This window comes from Rhinopithecus bieti, unplaced genomic scaffold (genome assembly GCF_001698545.2).
Source record: "Rhinopithecus bieti isolate Rb0 unplaced genomic scaffold, ASM169854v2 scaffold_11933, whole genome shotgun sequence".
NCBI lineage: Eukaryota > Metazoa > Chordata > Mammalia > Primates > Cercopithecidae > Rhinopithecus > Rhinopithecus bieti.
The window spans coordinates 1,220,059-1,235,855 of NW_016806995.1; the positions used below are offsets into that span (position 1 = coordinate 1,220,059).

Below are 15,797 nucleotides of genomic sequence, written 5' to 3' on the forward strand. Positions count from 1 at the left end.
CTGCATGGCACAGGGCTCTACTACCTGTTTGGAAATCATCTCAGCACTTCTCAATCCTGGCTACACATTAGAATCACCCAGTGGATTTCAAAAATCCTGATGCTCAAGCTACATTCCGACCAATTATATCAGAATCTATGAGGCTGGGACTCAGGCATCAGTTTTTGTGTTTTGTTTGTTTTTTAGTTTCTAGGTAATTCCAACATGAAGCCCAATTTGAGAACCGGTGATGCTGCTGACTGCTACCTTGACCATCTCCAAAGCAAAACCCTAGCTAGAGTTTCTGATTCAGCAGGTCTGCAGCAGGGCTTGAGGATTTGCATTTCTAAAAAGTTCCCAGCTGATGCTGATGCTGATACTGTTGGTTCAAGAACCAGACTTGGAGACTTGGGTTGGGATTTGAGCAGACATTAAGTATAAAGACTTCAACATGGAAAATGTTTTAATACAGTGACAACAGTAGAATACAAAACTGTGTATCCACTATAAATTAGCCACATAAAGACAGAAGATGAGAGGGAGCTATACCAGAATGAGAGAAGCTGCAAAATTACTCTTCTGGGGGGGTCCTTTTCTAATTTTCTGCAATGCGTTATGGAAATTTCTTTGCTTTAATAATTTCTTTTGAAATATCAGTAATACAGGGAGTTAGATCCACCAGAATAGCCTAAAACTATTTTTTTTTTCTCATAAGGAGCCCAGATAACTGCAAATAGGAAAAAAAGAGTTCTTGTATCAGTAGGAATGAAACTGGTTTCATATTGAGAAAAATCCCCGACCAGAGACCAACGGGAATGTTAAAATGACTCCTGGCCCCCAAGAATCCACTCCGCACAGGCCCCTTTTTCGTCACCTTGTTGAGAGCACTTGCTCCCGTGAGGATGATGTGGGAGTTCTCCACCTGGATCACTCGCTGGCCCAGCCTCACCAAGTAGGCCCCGATCCCAAGGGCTCGGCAGGTCACCTGTGGAGAGAGGACGCCTTCTGAATTCTGGAGAGTGGCGAGGGACCCAGCCCCCACAGCAGGGAAGAGTCCAGGAACCTGCTGGGCCCAAATGGAAGTTATGTTTTGACCAACGGCAACCCAATTTGAAGCCAAACCTCAGTAGAGGCAAAAGCCTATTCTTGAGGCCACTTTATTGAGCTTGGATTCCTATATGGAAATAACACAGTTAACAAAGACAGCCGTAAAGACAAGCAGCAGACACTGAACATTTCAGATCTTAAGAGGCTTGTGTGTAGCTCTTCTGAGCTTGGGCATTCATGGGCCATTGCAGCCTCTTAACAACCAAAAGGACACCTAGGAGTGCATGTAAAAACTAGTGAAATTCAAATAAGGTCTGTACTGAGTTAACAATATTGTGCTAATGTCAATTTCCTGGTTTTGATAATGTACTAGGGTTATGTGAGTGCCATGGGGGAAGCGGGGTGAAGGGTGCTTGGAAATTCTCTGTACTATCTTATAACTTGTGGTGGGTCCTAAATGACTTCAAAGTAAAAAGACTGTACATATAAGCTAGAAAACAAGCCCAAGGAAGATGCTCATGACCAACATTTACCACCTTGGAAACTCAAGAGTCAACATTGCATGTAAAAATAAGGCCTTCCAAGGCAGTTTATCATTAAAGAGCACTATTACTCCTGCTGCTGCTGCTGCTGCTGCTGCTGCTGCTAGAGTAGGTAGGTAGGCAGACATGAGCAGGGCAGGAGAGGAAGGCAACCATCAGGTGATAGTTAGGCAGTTGTTAAAGTGTCTCTCTAAAATAACAATTGGTCACAGCTGGCTCCAGGGATAGGCAGGCTCCTGATAGATGAAAACACCTGAAGCCAGTGATCAGCAGCTTCCCAATCAGATCTCGGTTGCTGGGCAGGTGGGCTCAAGCGTGGCAGAGTTTATCTGCTACGTGACCTGCTTCTAGGAACACTTGACTGGTAAGGGAAGAATGCCTCCAGTGAGCATGCACACAACTTCAGTAAACACACTGTGCATGCGGCCCCTCCTAAGTGCTGGCAGGCCACTTGCATGCAGACAGTCCACCCCAAGGGAAGAAACACAAACCCTAGAATCATGCCAACGCATAAAAACCCAAAAGGGTCAGATGAGGCACTGAATCTCTCAAGTTGCCTTGCTTGGCTCTCTTCCGAGTGTACTTCATTTCGTTCTTGCTCTAAAACTTTTTAATAAACTTTCACTCCTGCTGAGAAACTTGCCTCGGTCTCTTACTCTGCCTTAGACCCATACAGATTCACCACCACAAACACCACCACCACCACCGCCGCCACCACTACTGCTACTATTGCTAGTACTAGAATTACTACTAGTACTACTACTACTACTACAGCACTACCATAGTACTACAGTAGTACTACTACTAGAAACAGAAAACATTTTTGGAAAGACCATGGGGATGGGATGGGGACTACTCCTTATATGCCAGTTAAAGTCAGATAAAAGTTCTTCTAAACATTCAATACCTTTAAAGTAAGATGAGATTGGACCCTGATTCAAACAAATCACTAGAAAAGGGTATTTTGAGACAACTGTTAAACCACACTGGGTTCCAGTGATATTGCTGATTCTGTTGGATGTAATATTTGTATTTCAGTTATGTTTTTAAAAAGCAGGGGAAGAGGGTGGGAGTCCTTATCTGTTAAAGATCTACCCTTACACTTTGGGAGGCCGAGACGGGCAGATCACGAGGTCGGGAGATCGAGACCATCCTGGCTAACATGGTGAAACCCCGTCGCCACTAAAAAATGCAAAAAACTAGCGGGGCAAGGTGGCGAGCGCCTGTAGTCCCAGCTACTCAGGAGGTTGAGGCAGGAGAATGGCAGAAACCCGGGAGGTGGAGCTTGCAGTGAGCTGAGATCCGGCCACTGCACTCCAGCCTGGGTGACTGAGCAAGACTCCATCTCAAAAAAAAAAAAAAAAAAAATCTACCCTTAAGTATTTGTGGATGAAAAGACATGATGAGGGCTGGCTTTAAAATACTCTAAAACAGGGTGCAGGGGATGGGGGTGAGACTGAGGAAATAGCAGTGGGGTGTCATGTGGTAAATGTAGGAGGTATGTGATGGGCACATGGAGTTTATTACTGATTCTCTCTAATTTTGTGACTATTTTAAAGTTTCTATAATGGAAAGTTGAAAAGTAAGAGAAAATAGAAGAGGACTCACCAAGCTAATGGTGACGATCTCTTCGTAAGCCAGAGAGGACTCCCCAGCAATCATGCCTGAGCCCCTCAGATTCTCCACGCCCAAGCCATCATCCTTTCCGATGATATCCGTGATCATGTATCTTCAAAAGCAAACACAGGTTAAAGGCTGGGCTCTAGCCCAGAAAAATCCAAGGTGGATGCATTTTCCAAGGAGGGACTGACTGGGCAGCAAGGTGAGAGATTGGAAGCAGACAAAGCATCCAGAGGCAAAATGAAATTGGCATCTAGGACCCTCACAATGGGTGCTGAGATTTCTAAAAGGGCAAGTATGGAATCAACAATCATCACCCTGCTCTGTAATCCCAGCACTTTGGGAGATCGAGGTGGGCAGATTGCTTAAGGTCAGGAATTTGAGACCAGCCTGACCAATATGGCGAAACCCCATCTCTACGAAAAATACAAAAGTTAGCTGGACGTGGTGGCACACGCCTGTAATCCCAGCTACTTGGGAAGCTGCGGGAGAAGAATAACTTGAACCTGGGAAGTGGAGGTTGCAGTGAGCCAAAATTGCACCACTGCACTCCAGCCTGGGTGACAGAGCAAGATTCTTTCTCAAATAAATAAATAAATCATTCATCACCCTGCTCCCATCTGTGAACGGAAAATAAAAACTAGGACCACGATTCACAGTGCCAAAAGGAACAATTTAAGCTGAAGCTGAGTCGTGCAAGCTGCCTTTCCTTTCGTTCCTTCTGTAAGCAGATAGATACAGATAAAAGGTGAAATATCTCCACAGGTAGTTCCTCTATGTCCACCTTATCTTATAGAAAGTGCTGACTTACTGAGCGCAAGAATACATAACTGACTTTCCCTGCCTGCGCTTTTTCTCTTGCAACATGTGATTACCAGAACTTCCCTCTTTCCCCTCCAGGCTGCTTTTCTCCTTTAAATACTGAAGGCCTCCAAATCACCTTTGAAGAAAGGCACAGGCCACAGATGGTTTCTATGGTTCCGTGTTCTTTGCTTCTGGATGTGTCCTTAACCTTAGCAAAATAAACTCAATTGATTGAGACCTGTCTCAGATACTTTTTGGTTTATACAAAAAAAAGATGTCTGCTTGAGCAAAGGCCGTCTCCGTGAAATGTCACCCTCTGCCCATATTCCTCCAATGGTCTCAGAGAGATGCGGGTACACAGAGGAAGCCTGTTCACAATCAATCAATCAAAGATTTCAGGGCCACATAATAAGCATGAGAAACACTGTCCAGCTAGCCTCTGTTAGAGATTCACAATGCACTTTAGCATGTGTGATGGTTAATATTGTCAACTTTAGGATGCAAAGTATTGTTTCTGGGTGTGTCTGTGAGGGTGTTGCTAGAGGAGATTAACATTTGAGTCAGTGGACTGGCAGAGGAAGACCCACCCTCAGTGTGGGTGGACACCATCCAATCATCCAGCTGCCAGCGTGGCTAGAAAAAGCAGGCAAAAGAAGGTGGAGTAAGCTGCCTTGCTGAGTTTTCTGGCTTTCATCTTTCTCACACTCTGGATGCTTCCTGCCCTCAAACATCACACTCCAGGTTCTTCAGTCTTTGGACTCTTGGACTTACGCCAGTGGTTTGCCAGGGGCCCTCGGGCCTTTGGCCACTGAAGGCTGCACTGTTGGCTTCCCCACTTTTGAGGCTTTTAGACTCAGACCGAGCCACTACTGGCTTCCTTGCTCCTCAGCTTGCAGACAGCCTATCATGGGACTTTACCTTATGATCGTGTGAGTCAATTCTCCTTAATAAAGTCCCTTTCATTTATATACATATATCCTACTAGTTCCGTCCCTCTGGAGAACGCTAATACAGCATGCTACAGGTACTGAGAAGGCCTGCAATAAAGATGTTTATGAGATCTCATTTAACCCAGTGTTTCCCAAACTCATCTGACTATGGAATTTCCCCCCAACTTATCACTAACATTGCAAAAAAATCCAGTCTGGGAAATCCTGAATCAGTTAATGCCACTAAGAAAAACATAACTTATGCTGGAAAAGATAGTAGCCTCTGAATGCTCTCAAAGAACAGACCTCTCTCTGTCCCACCCATACCTTCCCAGTTTGCCAAGTCACCGCTACATCAGTTTGATCATAAAAAGTGAGCCTAGTAGATAAAAAGTTCCTAGTAGATTCATGAGAATCCAATCTCATTCTCCCTGCATGAAGTGCTATTTTTGTGAAAGGAGTCACTCATCTTAGAATGACAAGGATGGATTCACTTTGGAGAGTATAACAAATGTTTAAGGCATCAGTGCCCCCAACAGGCATTGGTTCCCATCATACAAACACCACCACCCTGCTGGAAAACATCGCCACGAGCCCCGAGGAAAGAAGACAGCTGAAATTAACCACAAGCAAAATTAAGGAGCTACCTGATAAGTTATTTACCTGGATTCTCCTCCTTCCTCGATGTGTTTACAGTGGACAGAGTTCAGGGAGCTGATTCTGGTGTAGTCTTGGGGAGTCAGGTACAGGTATTTAAATCCCTTAAAAAATATTTTAGTGAGGCTATGAATCCAGTTCCCTGCACTGAAAGCCACTGTTTTGTTTTTTTTTTTAATGTGAACATTGTAGGGATGGATGTTAATAACATGTTAGTAACATGTCAATGACACACTAATACATCTCATGTAAATACCATATTAATAACATCCATAAACTGAAGTTCTGCTTTGAGCTAAGCTCTCCTCTAAGGACCATCTCATTTTTATTTCTTATTGCCAGCACCCCAACATGAAATTTTAATTTTCAAGATACACTGTTTATCCACTGTTTACATACTCTGTATATGTATATATGTTAACAAATATTTTATTGCCACCCCAAAATTATTTTCTGTCTTCTTGGGGTAGTGGGCAATACCACCCCAGAGAAAGCATGCTCTGAATGGAAAGGATGACTGTCCCCTGTCGTTTCACATCTCAGAATGCATGTGTTTCCCCCATTCATCTTGCCTTTGATGGCAGCTGGTATCTATACAACTCCCCGAAGATTTTTTTTTTTTTTTTTTTTTGAGACAGAGTCTCGCTCTGTTGCCCAGGCTGGAGTGCAGTGGCCGGATCTCAGCTCACTGCAAGCTCCGCCTCCCGGGTTCACGCCATTCTCCTGCCTCAGCCTCCCGAGTCGCTGGGACTACAGGCGCCCGCCACCTCGCCCGACTAGTTTTTTGTTTTTAGTAGAGACGGGGTTTCACAGTGTTAGCCAGGATGGTCTCGATCTCCTGACCTCGTGATCCGCCCGTCTTGGCCTCCAAAGTGCTGGGATTACAGGCTTGAGCCACCGCGCCCGGCCAGATTTTTTTTTAATTGAGGTGGGGGGTCTCACTCAGTTGCCCAGTCTGGAGTGCAGTGGTATGATGATCACAGCTTGGTGCAGCCTTGAACTCCTGGGCTCCAAGTGATCCTCCCACCTCAACTTCCCAAGTAGCTGGGGCTGACTACGGGCATGCACTATCACGCTCACCTAGTTTTTTAATCAGTAGAGACGAAGTCTGGCTATGCTGCCTACGTTACCTAGGTTGGTCATGAATTCCTGGCTTCAAGCTATCCTCCCACCCAAGCCTCCTGGGTTGTTGGGATGACAGGTGTGAGCCATAATTCTAAGAACACTATGAGGCCAGGGATTTGACACAATCACCTCTGCATCCTCAGTGTGCACTGCATTCAGGAGCACACAGCATATATCAGCTCAGGGTTTATAGACTTCTTTCATTATTCCCGTAAGGAGCCTTTGTATATCTTTTTTTTTCTAATCACCATTCCCACCCCCCCTCACAGTGAAATGTTAATATCACTGATACACTGTACGCCTGTTTATACACCACATGTATATCTGTGCTTTATACATAAGTGAGATTTTTTTCACCTCTTGCAGGTGCTAGCACTCCCACTGAAAATACAGTAGCAGCTGAGCAGAATCACCCCGCCCCGCCAGCTTCACGACGTACTTTGTGGGGGTCTTCTGGGTCCACCCAAGCCACGTGGAACATGTGTTTGATCTCCTCTGCCATGCCAATACGGGCGCCACTGTTGGCTGCCACGTAGATTTTGGGAATGCCCAGTGCCCGGGCCATCTCGGATGCCCGCAGGTACAGAAGGTCCTCCCCAGGGCCAAAGGATCCAATGCGAAAGGTGATATCGTTGCCGATGACAATCATGTCCCGTCCTTCCGGGTACTCCTGGGTCTTAAACCTCATTTTGAAGGCCACCATGCCCACCTGGCAAGGGGATGAATGCACAAGGAAAATGAGTTTGTTTCTCTGGGGGAAAACTTTTTATTTTATTTTATTTATTATTATTATTTTTGATACAGGGTCTTGCTCTGTTGCCCAGGCCAGAGTGCAGTGGTGCAATCATAGCTCATTACAGCCTCAACCTTCTGGGCTTAAGCAATCACCCCTGCCTGTCTCTCGAGTAGCTGAGACTATAGGTGTGCACCACCACACCTAGCTAATTTTTAAATTTTATGTAGAGACAAGTTCTCATCATGTAGCCCAGGCTGGTCTTGAACTTCTGACCTCAAGTGATGCACCCACCTTGGCCTCCCAAAGTACTGGGATTACAGGTATGAGTTACTGCACCTGGCCCAAAAATATTTTTAAGGGGGCGACTCCAGCCAGGGGCTAGGCTCTGCTGTTACCTCATTTCCACCAGGAAGTCGGTTCATCTCCACCAGCTGGCCCTGAGAGTCCAACACTAATTCAGTGTATGTCAGGATGTCTTTGGGATACTTGTCTGGGGAGCCCCACAGTTTAAAGAGAGCCTGGGGAGAGAGGAGGAAAGAGAAAAAGCTTGAAGTCATCAGTAGGGAGGAACTGTCTTTCCCAGATGGAGATGATGTGTCATGATTCTCGGGTGAATTTTGTAGTTCACTCTCTCTTTTCAAATCATGAAATATTTAAAGCACCCATCCAGTGGCTCTGTCAAATCTTGATTTTTCCATAGTTGTTTAAGGTATTTGAAAGAAAGACGAGAGATGCGACTGAAGCCCCAGCTCATTCTTCCTCCCACCTCCAACCCACAGGTGACCATTCCCTTGACTTCAGTGCCTACCAGTCCTATGCATGCTTTTCATCTATTTTCCTTCATCCTGTATGCATACATTGCAAACACACAGTATTATTTTGCACTGCAAACTTTAAATAAATGGTACCACACTGGACACATCCTTCTGCGAATTACTCTTTTTTTTCCCCACTTTTATTGCCCAGGCTAGAGTGCAGTGGCGCGATCTCGGCTCACCGCAACCTCCACCTCCTGGATTCAAGTGATTCTCCTGCTACTCCTCCTGAGTTAGCTGGGATTACAGGGATGCACCACTGCGCCCAGCTAATTTTGTATTTTTAGTAGAGATGGGATTTCTCCATGTTGGTTAGGCTGGTCTCGAACTCACAGCCTCAGGTGATCCACCCACCATGCCCTCCCAAAGTGCTGGGATTACAGGTGTGAGCTACCACGCCCAGCTGCAAAATTACTTTTTCTACTCCTCTTTGAGAGATTTATTCATATTGATAAATTTAACTCTGGTCTGCTGTTCAGTTTTCCATTCTCTCTCTTTCTCTCTCTCTCTGTATATATGGAGATACAGATACAGACACAGACAGACAGCCGGGCGCGGTGGTTCACGCCTGTAATCCAAACACTTCAGGAGGACGAGGCGAGCAGATCACCTGAGGCCAGGAGTTTAAGACCAGCCTGGCCAACATAGTGAAACCCTGTCTCCACTATAAATTAAAAAATTAGCCAGGCACGGTGGTGCACGCCTGTAATCCCAGCTACTCCAGAGGCTGAGACAGGAGAATCGCTTGAACCCTGGAGGTGGAGTTTGCAGTGAGCCAAGATCTTGCCCTCCACTCCAGCCTGGGTGACAGAGCGAGGCTCTGTCTCAAAAAAAAAAAAAAAAAAAGATAGATAGATGTGCACACACACGCGCACACACACACACGTGCATACACCTGGGAGTGGAATTGTGGAATTTCTGGGACACAGGGAATGTGAGCTTCAACTTCACTGATACTATTGCTCCCAATGTTGCTGTATCCCTTCACAAGCACAGCAAGAACGTATAAGGACTCTTCTGCTCCATATATTCTACAGCATTTGGTCTTGTCAAGTTTTTTTGAGGGTCTTGTTGTGTCACCCAAGCTGGAGTGCAGTGGTGTAGTCATGGCTACACCTCACTGCAGCCTCAAACTCCCAGGCTCAAGTGATCCTCCCATCTCAACCTCAGTAGCTGAGACTACAGGCATGTGCCACCACACCAGACTATTTTTTAAATTTTTTGTAGAGACGGGGCTTTGCCATGTTGCCCAGGCTGGTCTCGAACTCCTGAGCTCAAGCAATCTGCCCACCTCAACCTCCCAAAGTGCTGGGATTACAGGTGTGAGCCACCACACTGGCATGTACAATTTTTTAATGTTTACTCAACTGCTGTGTGTGAAACCATATTGTGGTATTAACCTGTACTTCACTGATTATTAGTGAGGTGAGTGCCTTTTAATATGTTTATTAACCATGTGGGTTTCTTTTTGGCAAGCTTTCTGTTTATAACCCCTACCCCTATTTTGTATGGTTTTGCTTTCTTTCCTCATTGATTTATAAGCGTTCTATAGATGAGCTACTTCTAATCCCCTTCTGATCATAAGGCACCGAAATGTATTCTCCCAATCTGGGACTTCTCTTTCCTCTTTTGCAGAAACAACTTTTAAGTTTTAATGTAAATTTATGGGTCTTTTCCTGTATAGCTTATGCTTTTCACTGACTCCAGGTGGCTTTAATCCTCTTAAAGTTTATTTTTGTTATTGGATGTGGCAGAGATCGAAGTTTATTTTTTCCAATCAGATAAGCAATTTCCCGAAGATCATCCCCTCATTCACAATCTCGCCTCCGCATTCTATCAACATTCTATTTATGAGTGGGCCTGAGTCTAGGCTCCCTGTTCTGTCTAGTTCTGTCACACCACCACACTGTCTTAATTACTGTTGCCTTAAAATAAAGTGATGACATCTGCTAAGGTGACTCCTCCTGACTTTGTTCTTATTCAAAATGGTTTTTGCTATTCATGAGCTTTTACTTTTCCATATGAATTTTAGGATCAGCCTCCAAGTTTCACCAGAAAAACTCTGGAATTACATAGAATTTATTAATTTGATAAAACACAACACTGAATCTTCCCATCATTCGTGAGCATGGTTTATATCTCCATTAATTTAGGCTTAATGTCACTCAATGAAGTTTTAAAATTTCCTCCATAAAGATCTTAATTTTTTATTTTTTCCTAGATAAACTTATAGTCTTGTAAATGGCATTTTTTTCTCCAATTACATTGTGCAATTACTGCTAGTCTATTGCAATTACAACTGATCTATTGCAATCGCAATTATTGATTGCAATTGATAATAATGCAATTATTTTTTGTACACTGAAATCTTATGTCTAGCAATCTTGCTGTATTATGTAACTGCTTCTATAGATTCTCTTGTATTTCTTATAGAGACATTTAGATCATCTGCAAAAAAAATCATCCTTTTGCTTTTTTTCTTTCCTGTCTTTACACTTCATTTCTTTTTCTTGGTTATTGCGTTGTCCAGGAACTCCAGTAAAAAATGTATAACAGAAGCTGCGATAATGGACATTTCTGTCCTGTACTTGTCTTTAAAGAGAATACTTCTAACATTTCACCATTGGATTCTATTAATTTTGGGTTAATATCCTCTATCAAGATAAATAAATTCCCTTCTATTCTTAGTTTGTTAAAAGCTTTTATTATAAATAGATGCTGTCTTGTCAAATATTTTTTACATCTATTAAGATAGTTAAGTATTTTCTTAATCTATTAATATGGTAAATACATGAATAGACTTCCTAATATCAAATCATATAAGAAGACACAGGATAAACTCTACTTTGTCTAAACTTTAAAAAAAAATCATTACTGGATTTCATATGTTCATATTTTATTATTTTTATGCCTGTGTTCATAATAAAATAACCAATTTCCCTTTTCCTGAAGTTCCTACCTGGGGTTAATATTAAGGTAATAACCTGAGTTAAGAAGCACTCACCTTTTAAAAACTCTCTAAACAATCTAAATACAGAGAGAACTGTTTCCTAAAGGTTTGGTAAAATTGTTATAAAACTTTCTGGGCCCAATTTTTAAAAACGATTAATTTATTTAATGCTTATAAGTATTCAGATCAGATTTTAATTTATTCTATAGCCATTTTTGATGAGATCTATTTTCCTTGGAAAATTTCCACTACATCTAAGTTTTCAAATGTATCAGTCATCCATAGCATTCTGCTTCTTTATCTAAAAAAGAGACAATGGATTTACTCCTGGTTTAGTCACGTTTCTTCCCTTATGGCTCTTGAGGTCAAAGGCTAAAGGATACAGACAATGACATTCTTAATCATAAGAGTTTCCACTTATTAAGCACCTACTGAATACACATACTTTTCCAACAACTTTATGTGGTAGGTACTGTTATTATCCTTATTTTACAGAAAAGGAAACTGAGGCCCAGTGAGGTGAACGAACTTGGCTAGGGACAACAGGAAGCAGATCCAGCATTCGAGCCGAGGCCTGAGTGACTCTAAAGAGCAGCTTTTCCTACTCTTCCGTATCCTCTATACATGAGGCATGGGCACAGGTAGGAACAGACGCTTCCTGCCTACACTGGAAGGTCCCTGACCTCGGTTTCATGAACGTCATTCACAAAGCAATGGTGGGAAGTAAAGAGACATTCACGTCACCAATGCCAGTGGTTCAGGCTCCTTTAAAGTCCCTATGGCATAAACATATAAAGGCATAAAAAATACTTAAAGAAAATGCACCCAAGGCCGGGTGCGGTGGCTCAAACCTGTAATCCCAGCACTTTGGGAGGCCGAGACGGGCGGGGGGGGGGGGGGGGGGGGGAGGGGGGCCCGAGACGGCGCGGATCATGGAGGGTCAGGAGATCGGACCATTCCTGGCTAACATGGCTGCAACCCCGTCTCTTTTACTAAAAATACAAAATACCCGTGGCGAGGTGCGCAGAGCGCCTGTAGTCCCAGTACTTACTCGGGATGCTGAGGCAGGAGAATGGCTAACTTCGGGAGGCGGAGCTTGCAGGTGAGGCTGAGAATACCGGCTGCCACTGCACTCCGAGGCCCGGCAGCGACAGGAGCCGAGACTCCACCTCAAAAAAAAAAAAAAAAAAAAAAAAAAAAAGAAAATGCCCAAATGTTCTTTCAGGCATTGATGTGTGAGAAAATTACACATGAGTAAAATTTTATTTCCTTATTCTTACCTTTTCATAGTTTCCTATGTATACTTTAATCATCAGAAAAACAGAACAAAACATTATTTTTTTGTTTTTGAGACAGAGTCTCACTCTGTCACCAGGGCTGGAGTGCAGTGGCGCCATCTCGGCTCACTGCAGCCTCCACCTCCCAGGTTCAAGCGATTCTCTTGCCTCAGCCTCCCAAGTAGCTGGGACTACAGGTGCCCACCACCATGCCTGGTTAATTTTTGTATTTTTAGTAGAGACGGGGTTTCACCATGTTGGCCGGGCTGGTCTTAAAACTCCTGACTTCAAATGATCCACCTGCCTCAGCCTCCCAAAGTACTGGGATTACAGGTGTGAGCCACTGTACCCAACCCAAAACATTATTTTAAAGAGTAGACTAAAATTACTCAAAGGCAGTGACCCCCTCCTCTTTCCCAGAGCTACCTAGACTTCGATGGTGCCTGGCAAGTAGTAGGTACTTACTAAATGACCATTAAAAAGACCAGAAGGAAACACATCAAAATGTTAAGCAATTTGTCATCAGAGTATGGGAATAGGAATTATTTTTTCTTTATTCCATCCTCCTTTATTTTCTGAAGTTTCTATATCCTATTACTCTTATCATTGGGATAAATTAGTCTTATTTGAAGAAAAATACTATGAAGTAGTTCCCAACACATTAATTTCTTTTTCTTCAATGAAGACCTTGTTCTTTTTTTTTTTGAAGATGGAGTTTCACTTGGTCACCAGGCTGGAGTGCAGTGGTGCCATCATGGTCCACTGCAGCCTCGACCTCCCAGGCTCAGGTGATCCTTCCTGCCTCAGCCTTCACAGGCATGTGCCACCATGCTCGGCTAATTTTTGTATATTTTGTAGAGACGGGGTTCTTAAACTTCTGGGCTCAAGCAATCCTCCCTCCTCAGCCTCCTAAAGTGCTGAGATTACAGGCATGAGCCTCCGCACATGGCAAAACCTTGTTCCTTAGACTAGGTTTTTTTTTTTTCTTTTCTTTGAGACGCAGTCTCGCTCTGTCGCCCAGGCTGGAGTGCCGTGGTGCGATCTTGGCTCACTGCAAGCTCCACCTCCCGGGTTCACACCATTCTCCTGCCTCAGCTTCCAGAGCAGCTGGGACTATAGGCGCCCGCCACCACACACGGCTAATTTTTCTTTTTTTTTTTTTAGTAGAGACGAGGTTTCACCATGTTAGCCAGGATGGTCCCGATCTCCTGACCTCGTAATCCTCCCGCCTTGGCCTCCCAAAGTACTGAGATTACAGGCGTGAGCCACTGCGCCCGGCCTAGACTAGGTCTTTAGAAGGAGAATTAAGGATGGGCTTTGGTTCTGGTGGAATCTGCTGGGAGGACCCTGGTGGTACTGCGTCTGAGCCGTCGGACTTGCCTGCCTGAATATTTCTGGGAAGTCATAGATGTAGGTAGTTCCCAGGGACTGGGCCTGGAATCGCTTGGCCTGGAGCAGATCCTTGGTGACGTAGGGAGTATTGATCAGCATCCCGTGCTGGGGCCCTTGCTTGTTGCCGAAGGAGTGAAACATGATCTGGACCAGAAAGGAAATAAAACAGAGAGTGAGAGAAAATCACACTACTCCCCCAATTTATTTCTGCCCAGTCCTCAATGCAAATGCAGATGGGGGAAGCAAAGCAGGTCGTATGGCATAACAAAGTGAGTGCCTGCGCTAGGTAAAACTTTTCTTCACCACTGTGGAGAACCAGAACAAGTAGGGACAACAGGGGCTGCGGATACACAGTTCCAAAAATACAGCGATCAGTGCATCGCACACTCCCAACAAACAGGCGTTCATGGAAACACTGGTGATATCCGAACGTGGTCCATGTTGGTGTGAACAGTCCTATGCCAATGTCAATTTCCTGTTTTGATGACGTACAATGGTGAAGTTCAACATTAACATTGGGGGAAACTGGGTGAAAATCCTCTGCACTATTTTTTTCCCTCTGTACTAATTTTGCAACTGCTTGAGAGTCTTCAGTCTTCAATTATTCCAAAATAAAAAGTGCATAGCCAGGCACAATGGCATGTGCCTATAGTCCCAGCTACTTGGGAGGCTGAGGCCAGAAGATTGCTTGAACTCAGGAGTTCAAGCCCAGTCTTGGGAATATCTCTTTAAAAAATGGCATGTATATATACATATATATTTATGTACACACGCATTAATTTAACTGGCAGTCAAAAGAATATTTAATTCACTTTACAAAAGTCCTAGAACATGGTTGGGAAAAGTATTTCCCTAAGTGAACCAATCTGAGGACTGCATTATAGTCAACCATAGCAGTGTACAACTTATCCCAAATATGGCCATATGGCCAGGTGCGGTGACTCATGCCTATAATCCCAGCACTTTGGGAGGTCAAGGCAGGCTGATCACTTGAAGTCAGGAGTTAGAGACCAGCCTGGCCAATATGGTGACACCTCATCTCTATCAAAAATCCAAATATGGCCACAGAATGGATTAAACTGGGAGATTCACTCTCCTTCTTAGGTGAATGAAAAACCAAGATTCAAAGGCTAACATATTTAACATAACACTCAGAGGGGGCTACCCCAACCCAGAATGACAAGGCAGAGAAAGGCAAGACCACCTCCAAACGCCTTCTTAATCTACAAATTGATGGCTCAAGCAGCCTGCTTCTGCTTTGACTTAGACCCCCATGGCACAAGCCAGCCTTACATTTCCGGATCTGGAGTCAGTCACTTCTTTGTAGAGGCTGATGTCCAGGTAGTAGCCCGACTCATTGGTGATGAACAGGCGGATGGGAACAGCGCTGCCGGTGGTGGTCTGGTGTATGTTGATCTTGACTTCAGCCTGCAGCACGCGGAGTTTCCACAACCGGCTGCCGTAGCGCATAACCATGGAGCGCACGGACTCCTCGATCTGCCCCAAAACACAGCAATTCCAGTTTCAGGGCCCAGACATCCCAAGGACATTTGCAATAGCACTGATACTAATAAAAGGATGAGATATACTGACTGCAAAAACGCCTGGGACATAGTATGTATCCAACAAAAAGTTTAATAACAAGCAATAGCTCTTGCTAAGCATTTAAAACTCTTTACCTCACTGCGCCCTTGTAAGTAATCAAGAGAGGTGAGCTTTTTTTATCCCTCATTGACAGATAAGGAAACTGAGGCTGATAAGTGACTGAGCTACTACTGCTACGTTATACTATCTTTACATGCCTTTGACTCAAGACATTGAACTGCTTCCTTCTGGAACTATGTGAACTAGTGAGGCCAGAGCAGCTGCATGGGTTCCCTGAATCCCCCAGACACCAAACGATGTATCAGGACTTCTCTTTTAA

The 15,797-nt window shown here is 44.1% G+C and overlaps 1 protein-coding gene across 3 annotated transcripts in view; it reads right to left on the reverse strand.

The window, feature by feature from the left end:
* ACACB (acetyl-CoA carboxylase beta) overlaps window positions 1-15,797 on the reverse strand; it is a 164,481-nt gene that overhangs the window by 15,984 nt on the left and 132,700 nt on the right. For all 3 annotated transcript variants that reach the window (XM_017879718.1, XM_017879719.1, XM_017879720.1), the window contains 7 exons: window positions 15,167-15,370; window positions 13,862-14,017; window positions 7,835-7,957; window positions 7,143-7,412; window positions 5,585-5,682; window positions 3,177-3,297; window positions 854-964 (listed from right to left, as the gene is read on the reverse strand). In XM_017879718.1, the coding sequence (XP_017735207.1) occupies window positions 854-964; window positions 3,177-3,297; window positions 5,585-5,682; window positions 7,143-7,412; window positions 7,835-7,957; window positions 13,862-14,017; window positions 15,167-15,370 (1,083 nt within the window). The remainder of the gene's footprint in view (window positions 1-853; window positions 965-3,176; window positions 3,298-5,584; window positions 5,683-7,142; window positions 7,413-7,834; window positions 7,958-13,861; window positions 14,018-15,166; window positions 15,371-15,797) is intronic.